This window comes from Hippocampus guttulatus, chromosome 13, assembly GCF_054856545.1.
Source record: "Hippocampus guttulatus isolate MCC_2025c chromosome 13, RoL_Hgut_1.0, whole genome shotgun sequence".
Lineage (NCBI taxonomy): Eukaryota > Metazoa > Chordata > Actinopteri > Syngnathiformes > Syngnathidae > Hippocampus > Hippocampus guttulatus.
In genome coordinates this window covers 16,784,593-16,809,150 of record NC_141273.1, presented here as the reverse complement: position 1 = coordinate 16,809,150, position 24,558 = coordinate 16,784,593, and the positions used below count along the sequence as shown (strand labels likewise).

At 46.0% G+C, this 24,558-nt stretch overlaps 3 protein-coding genes across 9 annotated transcripts in view; 1 reads left to right on the top strand and 2 right to left on the bottom strand.

The window, feature by feature from the left end:
* Positions 1-10,335, bottom strand: part of mideasb (mitotic deacetylase associated SANT domain protein b) — a 20,122-nt gene extending 9,787 nt beyond the window's left edge. The window contains exons 1-2 of one of the 2 annotated variants that reach the window (XM_086128125.1): positions 10,197-10,335; positions 39-1,537 (exon numbers count right to left, since the gene is read on the bottom strand). In XM_086128125.1, the coding sequence (XP_085984251.1) occupies positions 39-1,364 (1,326 nt within the window). In that variant the 5' untranslated portion in view covers positions 1,365-1,537; positions 10,197-10,335. Of the gene's footprint in view, positions 1-38; positions 1,538-7,756; positions 8,144-10,196 lie in introns of those variants that run through there. The other variant, XM_086128124.1, reaches the window with a different exon arrangement.
* Positions 8,246-15,728, top strand: ptgr2 (prostaglandin reductase 2). 4 transcript variants are annotated; one of them, XM_086128131.1, is made up of 9 exons: positions 10,728-10,888; positions 10,971-11,089; positions 12,031-12,222; positions 12,449-12,645; positions 13,021-13,204; positions 13,625-13,834; positions 14,098-14,137; positions 15,226-15,257; positions 15,334-15,728. In XM_086128131.1, exons 1-9 carry the CDS (start codon positions 10,852-10,854, stop codon positions 15,340-15,342), a joined length of 1,020 nt encoding a protein of 339 aa, XP_085984257.1. In that variant the 5' UTR covers positions 10,728-10,851; the 3' UTR covers positions 15,343-15,728. The 4 variants fall into 4 exon arrangements, with proteins under 4 accessions (XP_085984258.1, XP_085984257.1, XP_085984256.1 ...); XM_086128132.1 differs by lacking the exons at positions 10,728-10,888; positions 15,226-15,257; positions 15,334-15,728 and adding exons at positions 8,246-8,339; positions 14,216-14,306; XM_086128130.1 differs by having other exon boundaries at positions 15,226-15,728.
* Positions 14,308-24,558, bottom strand: tmem62 (transmembrane protein 62). Of its 3 annotated transcripts, none has more exons than XM_086128126.1 (13): positions 24,025-24,558; positions 21,906-22,017; positions 21,680-21,817; positions 20,423-20,468; positions 20,184-20,325; positions 19,333-19,457; positions 19,137-19,259; positions 18,872-19,027; positions 18,627-18,786; positions 18,320-18,524; positions 18,151-18,249; positions 17,942-18,060; positions 14,308-17,829 (listed from the first exon to the last, which is right to left on the bottom strand). In XM_086128126.1, exons 1-13 carry the CDS (start codon positions 24,196-24,198, stop codon positions 17,491-17,493), a joined length of 1,938 nt encoding a protein of 645 aa, XP_085984252.1. In that variant the 5' UTR covers positions 24,199-24,558; the 3' UTR covers positions 14,308-17,490. The 3 variants fall into 3 exon arrangements, with proteins under 3 accessions (XP_085984252.1, XP_085984253.1, XP_085984254.1); XM_086128127.1 differs by having other exon boundaries at positions 18,151-18,246; XM_086128128.1 differs by lacking the exon at positions 24,025-24,558 and having other exon boundaries at positions 21,937-22,017.

Sequence of the window (24,558 nt, the reverse complement as noted above, 5' to 3'; positions counted from 1 at the left end):
GTTAGCGTTCAGAACAATAAGAGAGTCAGGAGCCGTACCTTGATGTCCTGTGACGGCAGCGTCTCCATCTCGGAAGCCTTCTGCGCCAAAGTTTCCAAGTTGACCTCCTGCGACACGCGGCGCTTCCGCCGCGGCGTGCTCTGGATGACCCCCGTCGGGGCGGCCAGGACGTCGGCGTCACCGCCGCGCGTCCCGTTCTGAGGGCCCCGCATGGCCGGGTCGCCCGGGAAGGGGTTGTCGTCCGACGGCGCCCCGCCTTCCTTGGAGAGGCGCCGCGACCTGCGGAGATTCTGCGTCTCCGACGAGGTCTCCGGCAGAACGGAGGGAAGGGACGGCGGGTCTAACGACTGCGGCTCCGGGGTGATGTCCTGGATGAGCGGTTCCTGGATTTGCGGGGGGGCGGCCGCCAACGATGGCTCCTGGGAGTGTACGAACTGCGGGTGGGAGTGCACGTTTGGCGGATAGTAGTCGAGCACATGCTGGCTTTGTTGTTGCAACTGCTGATGTTGCATTTGGAGCTGTTGATGCTGTTGCTGCTGGAGAATGATCTGCTGCTGCTGCTGCTGCTGCTGCTGCTGCTGTTGAAGTTGTTGCTGGATGAGGTTCTGCCGCTGTAGCTGCGGCGCCTGCTGGGGGAGCTTGGCCTGCACAGAGTAGTTGGGCGGGTTGGGTAACCTGGCGTTGCCCTGGAAGCTTTGGTAGTAGGGGGGCAGGTGTTGCCGGGGCTGCCCGAACGCCAACTGAAAGGGCTGCAAGACCGAGCTGCCCACTGGGTGGGACGCGCTGTTGGGCTGGGGGTTCAGCGCCCCGGGTTTCAGGGTCTCCTGAAAAGCCTGGGACTGCTGCTGCTGTTGGTCCCAGTCGAGACCCCTCGCCTTCACAGCATCCCGGTATAAGTCCGCCGCGGGGTCGTGGGCGGGCGGTTGCTCGTCTCCGACCTTGTCTCCAGTTTCTTGTTTTATGAAGGCCGTCTGGTTCCTGGAGTCACTCAAGTAGTTGACGAAGTTCTGTCCCCAGTTGGCCACGGGGGTCCAAGTGGCAGCTCTCGGCTGCGGCTGACCGGACTCCTGGTGGGGCCACTTCATAGGCAGCGTCTGCTGATAGTGACCCCTGTTCTGGTCGCCCTTGTCGGGGCTGAAGATAACCGAGTTGAGGTACACGCGATGGCCCTCCGGATTGGCCGCCACGGCACTCGCCGCCTCCGTTTTCCCGGGTTCGCCGCCGCCCTGGATGTAGTAGGACGCTTCGACGCGCTGAGCGGTCTCCTTCATGGCTCCGGTGGGATCGGAAAAAAAGGTGATGCGTTTGCCCGTTCGTTTTGCTGCGCCAGGTTTCTGCTGGGCCGGTACGCTCATGGTCAGCATTAAAAATCCGGCGTCGGGGAAAACCTTCGAGTCACTCTAATTGTTCTTTGCTGTGACGCGGTCGCATAAGTAGACTGACAAGACCGAAGAGGAGTAGAACTGCATCGACATCAAGTTATCTTCCTCTTCCGTGTCCGATTTTTTTTCTCCCTTCCTCATTCATGGGTGACGACCTGTGAGAAGAAAAAAAACGAGGCAGATCTCATCAAAAATGTTTTAGTCAAGTGCAAGACCAGCAGCTAGCTAGTCACCAGTTAGGCCCCCTTGGAGGGGGAGGGGGGGGGCTCAACACGCCCCCAAAAACTCACCAATTTTTGCATGCTCGTGTATTCTGGTTAACGTGAATATAATTTATGAAATTGAGTGGGCGTGTCGCTTTGGATTGAAGCAGCCATTTTGGGCAAATTACGAAGCCAGAAGTTGAGCTGCACTGCATTTGTTGCCACGACCGCGCTCATTTGTTGCAAAAACCTGCCGTTTGCTTTCCTCCACAGAAAAACAATCGAAGCTCAGCTGAAAGGTATTGTCGGGTGTGCGAATATGGAGCGGAATGGGTGGGGGTGGGGTGTCGTCAGTCACATGACACCGTGCGGTTCTGTCCAAACAGAGCCCAACCTTGTTATTGGAACCCGGCGATTGGAAGGGTTGATCAATACTTTCTGGAAATTTTCAGAATTAATGAAGAGACAAGCCATTACACCACCGACGATTTGTGCGTGCCAAAAACAGCCCTGCATTCATTTGTATTCATTAGGTAACCCCACCAAAAAAAAAAAAAAAAAACACATTACCATTTCCATTCCCACATTCACACTTACAGACAACCGAGCGTGTTCATTTGCTTGCACGTTTTGGGAATGTGAGAGGAAGCCAGAGTCTCGGCAGAAAAGCCACATCAGAACTCAACGCGGGAAGGCTCGAATTGAGAGCCCAAGCCCCGACTCGCCCCGCAAGGGCACCATGTTGCCCATTCAACAAAAAAACGATCAGATTTCAACAATACCAGCTTGTTTTCAAAACATGTCGTACTGTCTGGTCCAAACCGCCCCAAAACAAGGACGACGAGTGTAAGGCATCCCACTACAACCGCTACAATTCCCACTAAACGATGAGTCATGAACAACAATTCAAGCACCTCAAACAAAAACATCTCAAACCCGCCTTGAGAACTAATAAAAACGTGTTCAAGGTCCTCTTCCAGCCTATTTATTTAACAAACCCTCGACCCAACGGTATTTCTGGAGCACTTGTAAACAACCACCGCTGTAGAATTGCTGGACGTGCAGCAAAACCAATTCGTACAATAAAACAATACATTAATACCAAAGACAATAGAAAGCACAAAAAACAGTCAAATTAAAAATCGAGTCTCATGCTGAGTCATGTACAGATTTGAAAACAAATCATGGGATCTTAAAAAGACCTCCCTCTTCCAAGTACTAGTCAAGAGGCAAGCAGCAGTCGTCTGGACCAACTGGAGACGCTTCGTGGAGGATTGGCTGACTCCAAAGTCAAGTGCCTTACAGAAAGCATGAATGTCTGTTTCAGAGTGCTCTTGAGAAAGGAAACGCTTGACTTTAGCCAGCTCCCTCAGATGAAGGAAACTGGATTGGACAACGGCACCAATTTGCCGGTCCAATTTCAAATCACTGTCCGGTTTAAGACTCACGTTCGAGACTGTTGGCTTAAGATAAGGCGCCAGGGGGGCCCCAAGTCGACAGGACGGGATGTACAAGGGCTGCTGGGGCCAAACACCGGCACTTCTGTCTTCTTTTCATTGAAATTCAGGTCTTGATTTCCTCCAGACAGGATAAAAGTGGCCTCGATGAGAAAGTGTCTTTTTTGCTCAGTGGGACAGAGAGCTGACAGTCATCTGCATGGCAGTGGAAGGAAATGCCACGTTTCCTTTAATAAACACAAACAATAAATGAATCCAGATCACAAAAAAAAAACAATAACTGATTTCTCATCCATCACTCTTTTGGTTTTATATGTTTGTCTTGTGCTACAAGAGGCAAAAAAATATATACATATATATAGTATATATAAGTCCCATGAACTAATATGGAAGCAAATCAAGCATGTCAACTTGCATGACTCTTGCTAAAATCTGTACCTGAATGTCAAATTTCATGTGTAATAAATAACGTAAATATTTTGCAATCATTTTGTTTCCCTGTTGACACTCACTTGAACAATAATTGAACAAACAATTTCTAGATCACATTCGATCATGCCTGCTGGCGCCGGGCGACGATGCGCTGCGGAGCAACGAAAGAGGAGACGCCACTTACATAACCTCTTTTGTTGTTTTGGCAGTGCGTTTTGTGTCATGACACGGGGTCCTGAACAACCCTGTAGTTCATTTTCCCGCCTGCAGCTAATTCAGAAGAGCAAATGCGGCCGTTAAACCACAGTGTGACTCACTGGGGAAGGGGGGGGGCCTTCATCCCCTTTAACTACCAAGACTCATAAAGAAAGGGCCCATGAAAGTATAAGTCGTGATCAACAACGAAATCAAGTCAAAAAGTCCAATGGTCCAGTGAGGACTGACGGTCTGTAAGGATTCCAAATCGTCATGGCAACCCCAGTCACGAATATTAAAAAAAAAAAAAAACACCACACACAACACAGTTGTATGTCCAGGTTTCTGAGCAGACTTTGGCAATGGTGCCAACTTGTCAAGCATTTGTGGTATTAAAAAAAACAAACAAACAGAAAAAAAGGATTCAACTAAAACTCCCATCTGTACCACAGATGTCCACTGGTGGGGACAAAAAGTGAAAGTGTGCCCATAAGCTCAGAGCAGGAAATGGAACTCGAGTACAAGTTAAAGTCCACAATCTCATTTGACCGGGCAAATGCAAAAATGTGAACACACACACCTGTTACACGCTTATTCATTCCAGCAACACTTTCAAAATTGGCTCAAAGTATTGCTATCGCTCAGCAAACGCAAAGCTGCACACTCCCCTGCATTCATTTATTTCGCTGTACTGAGCAGCGCTTGACTTCTCTTTCTACTCCATCCTTTTTTTTTAAATCACGAAAATCAAATTCCCAAATTTTAAGCAACTTCATTTGCTTTGCTTCTAGAAAAAGCAAATGACATTATTTATATATATATATATATTATTTTTTTTACACACCAAGCAATCCTTAAAAACTGCCCCCCCCCCCACACACAACTTTATCCATCATAAATAACAAAGTGTAACTTCAAACATTTGTTGTCCAGTTCCTAAAGTACAATTTTGGAGTAGCCAGCGCGGCCGAAGCAAAAAGGCCACCCTTTGACAAATCTTACAAAGTGCCTGGCAATTGTCACCCTTTCCCCCACCGTGGGGCTCCTTAAAATAGACTCGCTGCAGCTGTCGGGATCCTGCACGCTAGCTCGCTCGGGGCGGGGGGGCCCGAAAGCGACCGCATACTCCTTCCGCACTCGGCGTTCCCCGAGACTGCAATGCCGTGTGATGTTCACATCCCAGGAAACCTCTGCCAAGGCATTTTAGCACTCTGCGTCATTCGGATTCCCGCTTAACCGGAGCCGATCCCGGCGGACTGGTGCAAGAGGTGCGGCACACGCCGGAGTGAAAATGTTCGCACAAGCTAATCATTTCATACCAGCCGATATTGATGATTGCAATTTTTTTTTTCTCCTATTCAAAAAAAAAAAACATTCAATGGAATGAAGGATAAAATAAACACAACCGGCAAATAAACACGTTATTTTTCTCAGCCGATGAAAGCAGGTTAAGTGTGTAAAATAGGGATTGATAGGCGTGAAATGCCGCCGTGGTAGAAAATCATCACACCACCCAACTACGAGTTAGCAAATGGACATCAAACATTGGTAGCTGCACACAAACAAATTGAGCAAATTTACAAAAACCTGCTCAACAACAAAGGAGATCATCAAGTGGGAAATATCGGACTGATTTTTAGTTAATCCCCAAAATGCATTTCACCTGGTCAACAGGAGTCTTGAAGGGAGTAACCTCCTAAACCACCGGTGTTAAACTCAAGGCCCGGGGGCCAGAATCGGCCCGCCACGTCATTTTATGTGCCAGAAAGAAAATAATTTGTGTCAACTTGCATGACCCGTGCTAATAATCTGGACCGAAATGGTCAAATTCACTTCGCATGTGTAATAAACAACGTTAAGATTTTGTTATCATTTTTTTTAAACGTATTCACACTCACTTGAAGAAAAACGGACAAACTATTATAGTTGACTGGACCGATTTCAAAACTAGTGTACAACTAATGATGCGGTGAGACGATAAAACATTTTTGTGGTCCGAGGGGAGACGTAACTCCAAAGCTGTGCCCGACAAAAATGAGCCCGAAACACACCCAGCCATCCTTTTTCGATATTGCTTCTCCTCATTGGGGTCACAGGGTGAGCTGGAGCCTATCCCAGCTGACTTCGGGCGAGAGACGACGTACGCTGAACTGGTCGCCAGCAGACACTCGCATTCACATCCAAGCTGGGTCCGACGTTAACGGTGGCCCCATGGCCCTTGGACAGTTGTGTCAGGCCATCGTGTAGCTGTCCGATACTGGCGCGACTGGGTCATTACAAAAATTCATTTAAAAAAAATAGGATGAAATCAACACATGCTTGTTTTTATCTCCAAATATTTTATCTTAAATTAGTATGGTCTTTTATTGTGGTGCATTTCATCTGAAAAAAAAAATCATGACATGAAAAACAAGAGCAATTTAGTGACTTCTCTTAACCTAATAATCATGTTTCAGAAAACCCGCACAAGCACAGAGAGAACATGCAAAGGCCACTAGCCACATGACTGCGATGCTAGATTACACGTTACATGTGAAACTCAAACATGATCCTTGCAACGGGCGCAATGCGAAATGCTCCTATCTTTCCATCTCGAGTTGCCATGACTCATGTCCGACCCACATCCGAACTATGTCGCTTGAAGCGTGCAGTGTCAAGGCAGCCTCCGTGCACGCAGAGAGCCACGTTGCGATCTTGCACACATCAAAGCCTTTGAGCAGCAAAATCTTCAGCTGAAGGTGGAAACAAAAAGAGAGCGAGCATGGAGGAGGACGGGGGGGGTGGGGGTGGGTGCATGCAACCTTGCACAAGCTTGCCAAACATCCATCAGTTTTCTGTAGCGCACATCCTCATTTGGGTTGAGGGTGAGCGGGAGGAGCATTTTGCAGCTGGCTTGGCTTACACCTGTGGCAATGTTGCCAAAAACCGCCACTGATTTAAAACAATACGTAACAAAATGCATCATTATATGTGTTGACCTCTAGAACATGTGGATGAGACGGTGAGAGGTCTCGTCTCAGGGGCCAAAATGCACGCCGCAAGTACTGTACAGCCAATCAAGGCAGCGAGGCAAAAAAATATCCACAATATGATTTAAAGTAATACTTAACAAAATCTATAATCACATATGTAGGCCTATCTGGGTATTTAAATAGTGAACTGTGTTAACTCTTTTAGCAAAATGCACCCGAGTGGATTGCGCATAGCACATCAATGAATGGGTGCAATCTAATGTTAAAAATATTAAACATGTGCATGCATAAAACAAGAATGCAATGATTTCATCACCTGTATTTTTGACATTTGTACTGGTGGCCCGATCGGGCCAGCATTAGTGAACTTCGGGGGGGCGCCGGGCCTTCGGGCCGCTGTTAATGTCGGACCTTGACTACACGTAGAAAACCCACGCAAGCACGGGGAGAACATGCAAACTCAACACAGGAAGGCCAGATTCGGACACGGAACCTCTGACCCGTGGCAGATTTGCTTGCCGCTGCACCAATTAAAAAATAAATCGATCGATTCTTAACGCTTACCCTAATTAAAGTCTTGGCTGAGCTACGGCAAATGACTTCCGTGCGAGACCAGAGGTAAACCCAGGACTGGTCGCCAGGTCGCACGGAGTGGGAGGGAACAAGGCGAGAACACGCAAAAACTCCACACGGGAAACTGCAGATTGCAACCTCAGAACTGTGACGCAGTCGTGCTAACCAGCTGTCCACCGTGCCAAACAAATACATGAAAAAAAGACGCAGGTGAGCACCGAAAATAAACGACTGGTACCGTTCGTCGCCCTAATCCGTTGGCAGAAGACCTTACTTTGCAGCCGTGGTCTGCAGAGAACGTGCGCCCCCCACCCCACCCCCATCTCAATGTTGTGGTCACAACAACAAAAAAAAAACGGGAGGGAGGTGAGGGTGGCGGTGGGGATTATCCATCGACAACAGCCAACCAAAACAATGCGATTGTCAACAAGGCGACTGTCACATGTGCACAACTTCCAAGCCGACGAAGATGGACACTGCGCGCGCACGCACACGCACACACACACACACACACGCAAACGGAGACGGTTCGTCGCACTTACGTGTTTAACGTTACGAAAGGTCGCGCTGCGGACGACGACGGTGACGCTCGGCCCGTCCGCACCGTGCAGAACCGAGGCGGCGATGACTGTTGCGTTGCTTTGGCCGAGATTGACTCATGCTAGGCGGCTGCTGACCTCACTCCCCCTGCCACCCCCCACCCCTCTCCACCTCCCCTCGTCCTCTTAGCGCTTACAAGAGGCGGAGTTCCGAGTCGCTGGTGGGTAAACAACACTGCTAACCTGACGTGCTAAAGTCGCTATTGCACATGATTGCGTGGACGATTGCATGAGTCGTAATCACTAATTAAGACGAGGAGAAAACAAACAAAAAAAACAACACCCGGCTACCGCCACTGTCGTTTTGACTGGCTGCTTGTCTCGTGACAAGCCTCTTCGTCCCGCCCCCTTTGTTTTCCGCTTCCCTTATTAGGACACTTCCGGCGTGACAAATCCATTTACCGGGCAGGCGAGCTCACAAAAGGCCTTACGGGAAATTCCAACACACATGCAAGACTCACACAGACTAGAGAGAGGGAATGTGGTCGTGAAGCTTCACTTTTCGCTCCGTAATACCATCATGGCGGTAGGTTAAAACATTTTGACAGGTTTATTTGAGCTACAAAAAGGTGTGCGGGGGGCCACATTAGGCCCACCCACAGTCTCAGTCTGGCCCCCACAGTGGAGTCAAATTAAAACGGAAAATATGTGGTGCTTTTATTTTGAAAATTGTGTTTTTTATGTGCACAACTGTGGACAGTAGTATAAGCAACAGTGACTTGAGTCTGAAGTGTTGCCAATTTAGCGACATTTTCACTGTATTTAGTGACTTTTCTAGTCTCTTTAAGCAACTATTTTTCCCCAAAAGAGAATAGCAAAAAAAATGATAACAGTGGTCCTAATGTTGGTTGCATTCCAATTTTATGCACCGTGAAGGGAAGATGGCCGAAAAGATTTGGGCAGATGATAGTATACGCAAATCTACAGTTTGATTGACTGGACGTATTGAGCATAATCTAAAGCATCACTCTTAAGAATGTTGTGCTTGCTATATATTTGGGAGTCCTGATGGGGAACGCTAATGTGAGTTGCCGCTTGGTGCAGAAAATTAACGTTATCATTTTTAAGGTGTGAAGATGTCATCTGAATGAAAGTTTACAATTTAGTTTTGTTTTTTTATTTCCGAATCATAACAATACAATACTATATACTATATACAATACTACATTATCTGCACACGTACCAATTTAATGAAACAAGACAAGATACTTTTTTGAAATACAGTCAAAATAATCGAGACAAAATTTAGGTTAGCGTGTTGGCTTGGCCCCCGGCAAGCATTCCGTTTTTTCATGTGGCCCCTTTCCAAATTTAACTGCCTTGCACTAGGCCGTTGTTTGCATGCATGAGGTGCCGGCTGGTCAGAGACATTGAAGTGTAGAAAAAGAGCGGCATTGAAGAAGAGCAGAGTAATGGTGGCTACGAAATAGTGCTCCGAAACAGCCATGGCTCAGGGAAATGAAGGCCACATTTGAAGGATAGATTTGAAGGCCACAAATTTAGACCCTGGCGTGCAGTTGAGTCGCACGGGAAGTTACAGCATGTGGCCTACAATTTCGGCCTTTGGAGGACGCAGCCTACGAATTTGGACACAGCAATGGAACGAGTTGGCCTTATGAATTATACAATTATTCTTAGTTACTAATTTGTTTGAATTTCAATGTTGTTCTACATTATTGAAAATGAATGGACATTTTGGCCGGTCATTGGAGTCGAGTGTCCAATGGTCATGAAACAACTTTAATTTTAAAAAAAAGAAAAGAAAAAAACCCTAAAAATACAAAAGGGCGGCCTAGTGATCGAGTGGTTAGCGCATCGACCTCACAGTGCAGAGGTCGTGGGATCGATCCCAGCTCCAGCCTTCTTGTGTGGAGTTTGCATGTTCTCCTCGGGCCTGCGTGGGTTTTCTCTGGCTACTCCGGTTTCCTCCCACATTCCAAAAACATGTATGGCAGGCTGATTGAACACTCTGAATTGACCCTAGGTGTGAGTGTGAGCGCGGACGGTTGTTCATCTCTGTGTGCCCTGCGATTAGCTGGCAACCAGTTCAGGGTGTCCCCCACCTCCTGCCCGAAGACAGCTGGGAAGGCCCCTCCCACCCTGCCGCGACCCTTGTGAGGATAAAGCGGATCGGAAAAAGAATGGATGGATACAAATACAAAAACACACTGTCCTGTACTGCACTTGTACACCCCCCCCCCCCCAATACATACACCGCTCCAAAGTGTACCAAAGTTGCTCAACTGTAATGTGTCGTGATAAATTCTTCCACAAGACGTCACTTGATATTTTGTCAGTGAGGGGTAGTTTCGGCCGCTTACTTGATGTTAGCAGCTCTTTGTCAGGTAAAAAAGATAACACTTCAAAAACATGCGGTACTTACACTTGGTTTGTGTGGCCTCTTCCATGACTTTGCCCAGCAACACTCCACAATGTTTTAAAGCTGCTAAAATGGCACCTGCCATGACAAATTCCTCCACAAGGCGTCACTCACTTCTGCGTCAAAGTTACCGAGCGAGCGTTGCATCTTCATGTGACAACGGAGCCGCGATTCATACGGTTATAAAAGTCACACATTGTATCAACTCGGTAGCTATTAAATATACGCACACAGAATTTATTTATGGATGAGAAACGTTGGTGAAACGATGAAAGACAGCCCACAAACATCGATACTGGGCTGACTTGCTAATGCTGGACGAGCACTTACTGGTGTGGGACGACGTCCCTTGCGTGCAAAGATGAACAAATTACAAGACGGTTAACACCCTGCTGCAGGTTGCCGTCTCACTTTCTCCCGTGTCAAAAAAAAACGCTCAAAGAAATGTCAGTGATATTGTCTTGATATTAACGTTGTGACAATTATGAGACTTCTCGTTGGTTTCAAACGGTTAATTCTTTTTCAAAGCGCCGATTAAAACGGTAGTTAACAGGCATTGAGTCAACGCTAGTGAAACCGGATGTCCGAGTGGATTATCATCTCACTTTGAATTTTGTGCGAGGACGTAGATTCAGTGTGGCTTTTTTTTTGGTCAAAAATGCTGGTGAAGAAAGTAGTCCTCAACTCCAGACCAGGTTCTTTACACGTTGTCTTTTATTTACGAAAATGTTCAATTTACTGGTGGACATAATTTTTATTTTTTCAATGTGTTTCGAGGGTCAAATCGGGTGCCAGATCCTGGAAATTTCCGCCTCGAGGAGACAAGTCTCGCACCTGGTTTGGAAGAGGAGGAGGTGCTGGTTCGGACCCTTTACCTTTCAGTTGACCCTTACATGGTACTGACTGAACACACACTTTTATAAGATGGGAAATGTATGATTGCATGGTTTCATTGGCATCATGGTGCCCATTTATGTTGCAAAAGCAATTAAATAGCCACATGCTGTAAAGTTTTGACTCGAGGTATGTGCTTCCAAACCACGACCATTTATTTTTTCAAATATTTGCTTCAGGGAAACTAGAGGGGGTCTGATGTATCTCTTCAATTACAAAGACCGGCCTTGGCCATGGTCAGTCCGACACCTCATTTTATTATGATTAATTTATTATATTGCGTGACCAACAACATTGTAGCAAAAAAATGACTGCTACAATGCAGCACGGTTATCCTATAGTGCAGCGTGAAAGCTGTGTTGCTTTGTGAGGTGTGGGCAGCTACAATGCAGCACGGTTATCCTATAGTGCAGCGTGAAAGCTGTGTTGCTTTGTGAGGTGTGGGCAGCCTTTTTTTAGCTAGTTGTAGCCAAAGTCGACTTGCATTATGGGATGTGGTGGCCAAATTCCGGCGAGCTGTAATGTAACCATGGTGAACTTAAACAGCACAGTCTGCAAAAAGGCCAAGATGTTGCATGTGATACACGAGAGAACTCGCTGTATTATTTGTTCAAAATGAATTGTACTTACACGCATTTCTATATTGTACAGCATTTTTTTCAGCCACCAGCAATTTAAAAAAAAAAAAAGATTTTGAGCAGGAACACGTTTGCATTTACATTCACGTCAATGGGAAACATTGCCTTGGTTTGCAAATGAGTCACTGAATGAATTAAATTTGTAACCTGAGGTTCCACTGTAGTTGGCTGTCTGGAGTGTCCAAGTCACTGTTAAATTACTGGACTGGCTCAGAAAAACATGTTTGGGGGCCAGCCCTTCCGAATTGTGCCTGCTTATGACATCAAAGCAGGGCACTGATTAACACGTAGCCTAAACCACGCAGAGATGCAGGATGAATGAAGACAGCGGTGCGGAGTATCTGACGCCGTGGAAGCTGTCGGAAAGCGTGGACGGCGGCGGGGTTGGCGTGGTCCAGTCCAGCCGCCACGACACCTATCGAGAGGGGGACGTGGTCACCTCCTTCACTTGGCCCTGGCAGACCCACGCTGTGGTGAAAGGAAGCATCCTACAGAAGGTTGAAACGATCAACTTTTTTTTTTTGGAATGATTTATTTTAGGTGATGTATGAATTGTTACAGCAGATTTACAGCAAAACAACTGTATATATTTGTGTGTATATACTGTATATATATATATATATATACAGTATATATATGTACACACATATACCGGTACATATTAACTTTATGAGTAATATGACTCTCAATTATGACGCTTATCATTGTTCTTTCTCAATCCAGGTGAATCCGTCACTGGTGGACGGCCACCTTTCCTACTTCCTCGGGGCGGTAGGCATGACGGGCCTCACGGCGCTGTTGGGCATGAGAGAGAAGGGTCACGTGATCCGAGGAGCGAATCAGACGCTGGTGGTCAGCGGCGCCGCCGGGGCCTGCGGCTCTGTGGCTGGACAAATCGGACGATTGGACGGTTGCTCCAGGTGTTGATCAAAAACGTACTTCAAGTTCATTGACTAAACTGTTGTGCGTTTTTTAAAAAATATAAACAGCATTGTTTACAACTCCCCCATGAATTTCATAAATACTGACGAGAATTTATCGTCCGTGAACTTGACATACGTATTTTTGTACACATTGAAACTCGTCAATGAACTACAAGCGATAGTTTTTAAGTTTACGGAAAACCTGCATCAAGTTAATTGTATTGCCACAATAAAGTTGTATCTAATCCAATCAATTATCTTCAACTTTTAAGAGACAGCGTACGTAAAAATTCCAACAGTTTGAAGTATGGTTCCGAAAAACGTGCGTCAGGTTCATCGATGACAAACAATAAGACGGGATGGCTTCACCAGGGTGGTCGGGATCTGCGGTTCCGAGGACAAGTGCAAGGCACTGGTGGAACGGTTGGGCTTTTCCGGGGCCATCAACTACCGGCTGCAGGATGTCACCGCGGGGCTGCGAGAAAACTGCCCCAACGGCATCGATGTCTACTTTGACAACGTGGGAGGAGACGTCAGTGACACTGTCATTGCGCAGGTAGTGATGCTATTGCAGGTTTGTTTGTGGAAATTTCGGACAAATTAGAGCGAGCTAAGTTTACGGCTAAAATTCAATCGTTTCCTTGGTTTCAAGAAAAACGTACACTACTTTTGTATTTTTTAAGTTTTGGAAAAGCGTACTCAAAATTTATTGGCAACTGTCAATTTTCTTCAGTGTTTGCAATAACGTACATCGCGCTCCAGCACTTAGGAAAAACATACTTTGACACTGTTCAAAGTTTACAAAAGCTAACTTACCTGTATCTTTTGCAAACGTTAACGAAAATTGAACCTGATGGGTTTTTTTTAATATACGTGGAAGACAGTTTAGTAGTCTTCAAATACATGACATATATTTTGCATAAACGCTGAATGTGTCCCAACTTAGCACTTTGCCACTTGTCTCATTTGCCCTCAGATGAACGAGGGCGGCCACGTGATCCTGTGCGGTCAGATCTCCCAGTACAACAAGGATGTGCCGTACCCGCCGCCCCTTAGCCAGGAAACACAGGAGAACCTGCGTAGGAAGAACATCACCAGAGAAAGGTTCATGGTACTCAACTACATGAGCCAAGCCCAAGACGCCCTCTGTGAACTTGGCAGCTTGGTCGCCTCTGGACAACTCAAGGTGAGTCGGGAAATTATCAAATTTAAGTCCTATATTTCTTTACATATGAGAATTTTAAATTTTCGTCGAGATTTTAGCAAGCATCATTGAAGTTGACATGTTTGATTTGCTTTCGCGGGTCACATAAAATGATGTGGTGGGCCAGATCTAGCTCCCGGGCCTTGAGTTTGACACCTGTGATTTAAAGGGTTGGATGCTTTCAAGCAAATTTGTCTAAGTACATTTTCCAGTCATCCATACATTCTTATCCATTTTCCCCCAAGGTGCTAGAAACAATTGAGAACGGCATCGAAAACATGGGAGGTATGCTTTTTCCGTCTTTTCATGATGTATTCGAAATTGGAATTTTTTTTTCCATGTTCTCGTTTTCCCCGCTCCCAGTTGCCTTCTGCTCCATGATGAAAGGGGGAAACCTCGGCAAGCAAATCGTCAAGATCTCCCACTAAGCAATAAATAACACTTGTGACAACAACTATATTGAACTTTTTTTTTTAATCCACAGCACTATAAACTATTCATACAAAAAAAGTGGTTGCTCCCCTTTTCATTCAGAACACCCTCCTCGTTCATTTTTTGCATGTGAATGTTACAAATGGATGTATGTGGTCACGTGACATCCACGATACAGTACAGAGCACGGACTTATTACACATGGATGGACTACCAAAGCCCCTGACTCTCCGTCGGGGGGAGGAGAGCCACCGGCCGCCATTTTACATTGCCAATCGCTAAGCTCGCCTAGCTCGAATGCTTTGATTTCTCCTTGGCGTTTTCATGTTATTTTCTGTCTCGGTGGCAAAAAGGCCACTGTGTATAGCAGGCAGTTGTGCCAATAAGTCTGGGAAAAGTGCTACAGGCACAATTCCTTGGGAAGAATGGAATGTAAAATTCTCCCTTATCAGTATGTCAAGTCACACTCTGAAAGGCTCTCGTAACTCCATACAAGAGATCCAGCTAAAAAAATAGTAACAGTGACAACGTAAGATGGCTGCCCTCCGGCCTCAGCCGCGAGGGGTCTCTTGATAGTGCATTCATTCATCCAGCCCCGTGGTACAGAAACACTCACAGCCGCGTGATGATGATGTCATCAGTGGGCGCCCATAAACTCTTCGTTTGACACTGAGACACACGCGCATATAAACTGGATTGTGAGATACAAGTGCTTATAAATGGGATTGTGAAATAGAGGAAGTGCAAGATTGCTCAGTTGCATGTCACACATGACGTTTCATTAGGTACACCCGTCGTATCAACGCAAATTGTCAGCATTCATCCCGTATTAGACTTATTGTGTAAGTCCAATGGTTATAGAAATTGCTCCAAGATACACGTTAGGTTCAATTAATTCATAAATGAGCTTCTGTCGGTGCTGTCTGTTTGTTTGATTCCAGTACCGGACACAGTGAAAAGGGTGGTGCTGAAGGTAATCGCATCAAATTATCAATAATTCACTAATGGGGTCTTCACATTATGAAGGTATTTTTTTTTTCCATTGCCAGATGCAGTGAAATGGGAGGCCACGGATAACACTCGTCAAAAAAAAAAGGAGGCCTTGTGTTGATTTTTTATTTTTTTTGCCACATCTGCACTGAAATGGAGATGCGGAAGGTAATAGCTTTTTATAGATTGTAATTTTTAAAAATGCTGCCAAGTTGCAGGGCCTAATATCTAATGCCGGTTGCAAAGAAATGGGGGCGTCTGAGGGGAAAATCACACAGTATAACTCGTAAATGATGCCTTCACCTTTGGTGGGTACTTGTTTCATTGCAAAACGGGATGCCTTTTACCCAGCGCCCGACTCGGTGAAATGGTGGTACTGAGGGGAGATCCCACAATATTATCATAAATCAAAATAAAAATGGCATAGAGGTTCATTTCACAGCTATAACACATTCACTTTATATTTTTGTCACAATTTAAAGCCACCACACGTTGATTTTTCTATGGATGTTGTGATATTTTTGTTCGGAGCTACTGCGGAATAAAAAAAAAAAAGTCCTGAAATACTATGTGGGATTTGATTGTGTGTGCGTCCAAACACTCGCGTTCCTGAGAATCCCAACAGCTCAGTGCTGATATGATAGCAAAACGTCGGAAGAAGCGCTTCCGCCGAGCGCCATTGAACACATCACGAGCGGACGTCAGTTGGTCTGTCGAGGGCCGTATTAAACTTACAGGAAAATATGATGCAAACAAATATCGTTAGTGTGTAGACTGTGAGCTTTTACGTTAAAAAAAAATTGTGTTTATGGTTTTGTCTGAGACATTTTTGAAACCATCAACCAGAACTTAGGAGTCTTGAGCGAATGTGTAAAGCCTGTTCTTGTAAACGTTTATGAAAATGTTGCTTTTGGTTGAATCGAACACACCTATTTTTTGGGTCACAATTGTTTTAAGTGAACATATGAAGACAATTGATGTAGATTTTTGTCAAAAATATCAGGAAATTCAGTCTGTACTGAATCCAAAATCTTTTTTTTTCAAGCCAATTTAGTTTTGAATTAAAATTCACCTAATGGGCGATTTTTACATATCACTGAATAATTCATTATTATTATTATTTTACTGAAGACAATTTCATCTTCAATAAATGCAGGAAATTGAATAACATAACATACGTTCTACGTAGATTCTTCGCAATCCCCAAGACAATTGAGATTCTTCCCTTTTTCATAAAAACATCAGAGAATTTAGTTTGTAACATCTTTTGGAAATACCGGCAACATTTTTGAGTCGACATAATCTGACGGGAAGTGGTTGCAGTTGTTATTTGAAGTCCTTTGGCAGTGGTGACGAGAAGGCAACACTTTGAAAAACAAAGTGCAGAAGTAAACAAATCACAGCAGCTCATGGGTGACCGTCTCTATTTTTTTCTTTTTTTTTATCCACTCGTGTACACCAAGCGCTTCTCAAACTATTTTCGGTACAGGGCCTCATTACAAGGGAGATTTTTTTTTTTTTCAATGATCCCCTCAATATCTGAACGGTAATTGAACCTTGAATGCCATCATGAAGAAGTTGCTTATTTTCAAGGGGAAAAAATGTCTAGGGCTAACAAATTCATTTTACAAAAAAAGCAAATAAGTGAGGATTTTTTTGGCACAAAAGGGCGTTAACTAAAGAAGTGTTTGTTTTGGGAGGGGGGTGTCATCACATAATGGAAAACGCTATAAACGGGCTAATGATGAGCATCAATTGCCACAATGTTCAAACATACATTCTTCATCTTCTGCGAAAGAAGGCGAATCATATTGAAGCTAATTGAGTCACTGCGAGTAAGGAGTGACTCGTCTTCGTTTTGTACGACCCGGAGGCTAAGGCGTGCACATCAGAGGGAGCAGCACAACGAATTGAATTGCATTCAATCAGGAAGCACAAACTGTTTCAATTTTTACATTCTTTTTGATTCTATCATTCTGTTTTGAAGTATATTATAGGGTTCTATTTTCCATGATTAAAAAAAAAATTGACTCAACTTGTATCCTTTGGCACCATTGTATTTTGCAGAACCCCCAGCGACCCTAGTTTGAGAACCACTTGGTGTACACTAACAGCACAGGAATGTGCTCGTCGGTGCGTTACACTTGAAAAACATGCATAATGCAGTAAATAATACAGAGGTGAACGGTGATTGCGGCGAGAGTGGTATTTTACTGTCAGGAGGATGGCGAGACGCTCTTGCCGTTGCCGCCGCCTGCCACCGAGCTCCAGGAGGGCATGGGGCAGGTCCAAGCGCGGTAGACCAGCACCAGGCCCAGTCCCAGCGCCCACGTGCGCACGGGCGACAGCAGGAAGGCCAAAAGGCCGTACGTCTCCAGCAGGAAGTAGCACGAGTGCGCCTGCCAGGCCAGCAGCAGCAGCATGAGCAGGTGCACCGCCAGGCACCGCCAGCGGCAGCCCGGGCGCAGCAGCAGCGAGCGGAAGGTGTTGCCGCGGCAACGCAGGTGGAGGCTCCAGCACAGGTACAAGGTGAGCGGCATGTTGAAGAAGAACAGCTGGGTAGGGGGTTGGGAGGGGGGGGGGGGGGGGATGAAAAAAAAATCTGATGAATTCTTGCATGGGCAGCTGATGGAGGGAGGGCAAGGGGGGGTTGGAATCCCAGCTCACCTGAATGACGCCCACCACGTAAGTGAGGCTGCCCTCTAGGAAGTGTCCGTTGACAAACACCCCAAAGGCAAAGCAGGCGCCGCTATGGCCGTCAATCAGCTCGCCGATGAACCACGGCCCTGTGGGAGGGAAACGCAACCACGTTAGCATTACAACTTTAGCCGCCGCGCAGAAAGCGGCCCACGATAAACAAAAGTGGGCCGTCTCACCTAAAGCCGTGCACAGGTTGAAGAGCAGCAGGGAGTAGAAGAAGTGGTCCACCTTACTAACCAGCCGCAGCGACATGCAAGCTTGCGAGGACCACCCTGCTAACGGCGTACATTGAATCAGGCGCACGTGTCGCACTTCATGACACGGCGGCGAGCGGTGCGGTCTCACCTCGACCAAGCGGGAAGTGGCGCATGAACCTGAAGGACAACAGCAAGCCCACGTTGAGCAGCATGGTGATGGCGAAAACCGCCCGGCCCACCACGTAGTGATCCGTTAGCAGGATGAAGGACTGCGCAAAACCAAAGCTCGGGGTCACGCCGTCCCTGGCCAGCGAGAAATGCTGCTCCCGCGCACTGCTGCGGCCCAACGAGTCCTGAATTAACCAAAGAAGAAGAAAAAAGGACAAATATTAGTAATTTCTCCCCCCTCTATGGTTATCTTCACACTTCACGACGCCGGTGCCACGTTGACTGACCTCCACCTCGACTCGGATGGTGTGTAGCCCAGTGAGGTATCGCAACGGGTCCCAGGGCAGCACGTACAGGGGCCCGCCGGCAGCGTGGCATTCACCCAGCGCCTCGCCGTCCACAATGACACGCACCACCGTGATGGCAGCCTCAGAGAAGGCTAGAACCCTGTTCAGAGACGTAACGCGTCACCATCAAATGATCTTTAGAAGAGACACGGTACATTTCTAAAAGATGACGCAGAAGAGCCGACCTGATGTGCGTGGACCTCCGGATGCGGTCCAACGGCTCCAGGTCCGGATGCATGTACTGCGCATCCTTGGGGTTGGTGATGACCACCGCCGGCCACTTTTCAAACCTCAAGTCGGAGAAACTCAGCAGGTCGTGGTCATAGGCCAGAACCCGGTACCTGGTTGGAGATATCAGTTCTCACTTCCGTTGCACGTCTTTCCCTATGAATTTCCCGATGAATGGCGATGCTAAATCTCATCTGGCAACTGAGAGATGATGGCACTGACCTGCGATTGTCCATCCAGTCGCCCAGCTCCAGTTCCAGCGTGCCGTGAGGATGCCGACTATGCAGGACGGGCATCAGGCCGCCAAGCGTGTGCAGGTGGCCGCATAGGTAGGCCACGGCCGATCTAAACGCAGGAGAAAGCATTGAGCCAAGATGGCGAACTTGTCAAGAAGAGGCGCTCCAAAATGGCCGCTCACCTCATCAGCTCCCGCACGCCCGGAGACGGCGACACGATAGTGGAGGTGGTGTAGTGGCCGAACCAGATTGACTGGTTGCTTTTCAGACTCTCGGCTCTGAACGTGTCCAGCATGTCCATCTGAGTCTGCGCAACATCAACTTAGTTCGTTAGTTTAACAGTACAAATACGATTGTGGCTCACTTGAGCGTATTGATGAATAAACCAAGCGAAGTAGGCCCCGGTTTATCCCTCAGTTAGCAAAATCACTGTCTCTATATTAATGGAGAGAAATAAAATACTGAGCTTGCCAATACAAAATACACACGTGAGGCATAGGTACACTTTCTGTCCACTTGGCGATGCCACCCCCACATTCAATACCGACTGAATCAGTGTTGGAATCCTTTTAGATTCTTCATTTTGATTTATCAATTCAGTTACTTTTCATTATTTTTCAGAAACAGGTTTGTTAGCTTTTATTTTCTTTTAAAATGATTCATTTTAGTTACTTGTTAAGTGCAAGATTTAAAAAAAAAGGTCACTAAGGGTTGTGTAGCCACGTAAACTACTGTTTGACTTTCTTTCTTCTGGAGCTACGAATGTACAGCCATAGCGAAAAAAAAAGAATTCAAAATGAACACAAAAATGTTTCTGTTCCAATTTGAATGTAGAATAACCTTGCTTAAAATGTGGGTGTGGCTTGAAAAAGGCGGAGCCTGGCCCGTTGAGTAATCTGGGAATGGGTGTGATTTGTCACTCGTAAATTCAATCAAAAGGAAAACAAACGTAAAATTAAAAAAGGAAAACATAACTAAAAAGGATTTGATGCAACGGCTGGTGTATTTTACGTGGCCGTCTGCTGCGCAACACCTGATTGAGAATCCCGAAGAAATTGTACGGCCTCTTGGGTCCCGGCGTCAGTGTGGCATCGGCGCACACGAAGGAGTAGTTTCCAAAGGGCGTGGCGTGCACGTAATGGAAGGAGCCCACCTTCTGATTGGCCGAGTATTTCCTATAGAGCGCACAAGATCACATCTGACGTTGAACGTGCCACTTCTTCACAAGTGCGTTACGCACCTTTTTTGGGGGTCGAATGATACTTTACCAACCGGTAATAGTTGTTGACGCTGTCCAGCGACATGATGTTGAAGGCATCTGGACAAAAGGAAGGCAAACATTTACGCAGTCATTGTTGCACTTGCCCCAATTCATTAAGAACAAAATTGCACCTCTCGTTTTATCAAGAAAACCTTCGACAAATAATTCCTGTAAATTTTCGAACTGCTTAAAAAAATTGATAGATAGATAGATACCAACGTATCATTTGCTTTTAGCGATCAAAGAACTCCACCAAGTCTGAACTTTTACAACAATTCACTGAAATGTATATTTCGTTCTGTGATTAGCGTCATTTCCAAAGTCATTTTTAACTTATCATTTCCAAATGCATAAAATATACCACTGATTTTGCTAATAATTACGTTTTTGGTTTCCAAAAACATGCAAATATGATGAAGTGGCTATGTTGCTCGGCTAACGATTTGTTTTTGTAGCCGTCTGTTTAGGTCGGCTACTTCCTGATTTGTGGAGGATTCCGAGCAGACGGAAAAAACAAAAACACCACACTGTTATAATACGCAACATATCGCTTCATAAATGGAGCATTTCCCTCTGAGGACTTGATCAAAACTCTGATGATGAAAAAAAGATTGTGGTCGAAGAGACTTGTTTCATCCGACAAATGAGACGAGCTCATATTACAGCAAAGATATCAACCCTAATTGAGGTCTAACAGGACAGGATGTCCCTTCCTCATTTGTGCGTGGGGATCTGGTTTCATTTTCAAGAAGCGCGCACAGAGCACGAGTCAACGGGGGGAACTCAAGTCTTTCCTGTCTTGGGGCTAAAAACGCAGCACTTCCACATGTCCAAATCAGCTGTTGGGAGACAAACAGTAAAAAGCACAAAAACAGTCAAGCTAAAAATCTAGTCTCGTGGCGAGAGAAAAGCCAAAGAATAAAAATGAGTTTTAAGACGAGTTCTGAAGATGGGCAGGGAGGGGGGGCTTGCCGAACGCTCAGCGGGACGTTATTGCAAAAAGAGGGACCACCAACGGAAAAGCCTCGATCCCCTCTGAGCCTCCACTTAGTTCTCGGGACCGCTATTCGTGTTATTTCATTTATTGCTTGTGTTTGTTTTAAAAATGCATGGGAAGAGGACCTTGATCATAATAAAGAAATAAATAAATTGCATAATAAACCACAATGGCAATATGGAAGGGAAGACAAGAAAATTGGAATTCGAATATTTTTCAAAATCGATCAGCCTCAGTTAAAAAAATTGTTATGATGACGGCAATCCATTACCGTGATTTCCCCGGATGTCGATCCACCGCGTGCGCTCCATCACGCCAGACCTCTTGAGGATGTTGTGGTACGCCTGCCACTCCACTTCATGCTGGAGGGAGCCCACCTTGCTCTCCGTCTTGGCGTCGGTCAGGTCGCCTGTCGGAATGATGGATTTCAACATTAGTCCCCATCCTTCCATTTAAATTGACGGTCAGATGTTTTGTTTTGTTTTTTTCCCCGATACCTGTCACAAGCACGAGTGACGGCTTGATCACCTCGATGGTGTTGGTGCAGAACTTTTCAAAGTCGGGAATCCGTCTCGGGTCGTGAAAGCGGCTGATATGGATGTCGGACACCTGGAGAAGACGTGGGTGGCATCAGTAAAGCTGAAGTTGGACAAATTGATGACAATTTGAGTTTTCTTTCGGCCTTGTGTGTTTTTTTTGGGGGGGAGGGGCTGCTACCACTAAAAGGTAGACTGCAGAGAAGTAGAGGCCTTGACAACAACAAACGTGATAACTGTAAAGCTGAACACCAAAAGAGAAATGTGGTTGTTTTTTTCAGTTTTTTTTGAAAAGGGTAGCCAAAAAGATCCCTTACTACCATGGAGCTGGAAATGACATAAGAATGAGTCTGACTACCAGCATTTTTTTTGCTGTTGTTGTTGTTGCGCAAGAGGGCAAAGTCTACCAACATTTCCTCTGACAATGACACACTTCTACACTCACTGACCCGTTTATGTCACTCATTCATATAGCTCAACTACAACTACTTGGGACAATGAAATAGACTTATTGCAGTCGGGGGCAGCACAGTGACCGAGCAGTTAGCACGTCTGCCTCCCAGTTTCAAGGTTCAAAACTTCTCTCCGGCCATCCAATGTGGAGTTTGTCGCCATCTTGTTGCATCCTAGAGTGCCTCAGAAAACAGGCTTGTTTTTCTAAAAATAACTTTGCAGGTGGGCGGCCCGGTAGTCCAGTGGTTAGCACGTCGGCTTCACAGTGCAGAGGTACCGGGTTCGATTCCAGCTCCGGCCTCCCTGTGTGGAGTTTGCATGTTCTCCCCGGGCCTGCGTGGGTTTTCTCCGGGTGCTCCAGTTTCCTCCCACATTCCAAAAACATGCATGTCAGGCTGATTGGACGCTCTGAATTCTCCCTAGGTGTGAGTGTGGGCGTGGATGGTTGTTCGTCTCTGTGTGCCCTGCGATTGGCTGGCAACTGATTCAGGGTGTCCCCCGCCTACTGCCCGGAGATGGCTGGGATAGGCTCCAGCACCCCCCGCGACCCTAGTGAGGATCAAGCGGTTCGGAAAATGGATGGATGGATGGAACTTTGCAGGTTCCCAAAACACTTTCTATTGCCTACTGTTGCCACAAGGTGGCGATAAGCCATGACTTATATTTAAAAAAATAAATAAATAAAACTCTTCAACTCATCTCGACATACACTGGTGCCTGAAGATACGAGTGACCACGACTGACAGGATTTTCAAGATACGTCTCATGGTTTAGTTTGCCCAAGTATTTATTTGAGCAAACACGAGATACAAGTGCTGTCAGGTGGCAGTGAACGCAACTTTTGACAAAACGCAGTGTTTAGCAGATTCAATTAGTGAACAATTCAAAGTTCAATCTTTGAATTCTCTAGCAAGTAATGGGAAATACCATAGATGGGCTAATGAGTAGCACGTGGTATCTATATGGCTGTGTTATGTTTTTTGAACACAAATGGCCGAGCAGCACATGCAGATACTTGAACAATACACACAAGTATACATTCTAAACAAACAAACAAAGAAAAAAAAACACTAAAAAGAACCTCCGTGACTCTTCATGTTTATCCATATTATACTGCCCCCAAACGGCAAGACAGAAGGTGCAGCACAAATGTATTTGAATTACAATACAATACAATACATGCTGATTTATATATTGAATAAAAACAAAAAGTATTTAATTCTTTACATTCTATTTAATTCCGCCATGACTATGTGTCATAAAGTACTATATTTTAATAAAGTAGAGTTTATTTGTAATAAAAAGAAGACATTGAAAATATTGTCCTTAACTTGGCGGCTAGAATGGATTAATATGTACTAATATTTTAATTAATTTCAATGGGGAACAATTATATGAATTGCTGGTGGTTTCAACCCCCCCCCCCCTCCAAAAAAAAATCCGCGAATAATTGGGGCTACAATGTGTAATAGTTTTTATGACGTCTTTTGTTTGGTAGTGTTCTATAATCTTTTTTTAGGTCAAATAATGTGGTCTTGGCTCAGTCAAGGGTTGGCTGAACCTCAAACTGGATGGATGCATGTGCAGATTTTTTATATACATAAATTAAGATAGAAAAGAATCCCACCTGTACAAACCAGAATATGTTATCCAGCTGGTCCCCGGGAAACGGGGGAAAGGTTCCCCGGTCTCGTAAACTCCGTTTCGGGTGCCAAGCCGTGTCATAGCTGTCCAGCACCCAGGAGGTGAGGCACGCCAGGGCCAGTCCGACGAGAACCAGGGCGCCGAAAAGCTTCAGCATCCTTCGGCCGTGGCGAGAGAGGGGGGTGAGGTCTCGCTGCCGTCGTCGGCCCCGCACGGGACAAGGACCTCTGGCTACCGTCTTGTCACGCCTAATTCATAGGACGCCAGCGTGAAACAAATTAACACATAATGGTGGACTAAGTGGTGAGGAGGCGGTGGAGTCTCAGAGCGTTCGTGCGGCCGCCATCCTCCTCGCGGGAAACGCATCGGGGCACCCGGTCTTTTCGCCAGCTGGCTCGGAGTGGCTGCTGCCGGATGAGGAAGGAGGAAGTAGTTTAGCTCGAATTAGCTAAATTGCCGATAGCGTGTTTGGTTAGCCGCCTGTCAGCTAACACCAACAGGGCACGGACCCGGCTGG

Excerpts from the sequence above, each read along its gene's own strand:
- ptgr2 (XM_086128129.1), top strand. The coding sequence starts at position 10,852 with ATGCTGGTGAAGAAAGTAGTCCTCAACTCCAGACCAG. Across the intron at positions 12,223-12,448 it reads AAGGAAGCATCCTACAGAAG|GTGAATCCGTCACTGGTGGA; the intron begins GTTGAAACGATC and ends TTCTCAATCCAG. Across the intron at positions 13,205-13,624 it reads GTGACACTGTCATTGCGCAG|ATGAACGAGGGCGGCCACGT; the intron begins GTAGTGATGCTA and ends ATTTGCCCTCAG.
- tmem62 (XM_086128126.1), bottom strand. The coding sequence starts at position 24,198 with ATGCTGAAGCTTTTCGGCGCCCTGGTTCTCGTCGGACTGGCCCTGGCG. Across the intron at positions 20,469-21,679 it reads CGACATCCGGGGAAATCACG|ATGCCTTCAACATCATGTCG; the intron begins GTAATGGATTGC and ends CCTTTTGTCCAG. Across the intron at positions 19,028-19,136 it reads GACTGGATGGACAATCGCAG|GTACCGGGTTCTGGCCTATG; the intron begins GTCAGTGCCATC and ends ATCTCCAACCAG.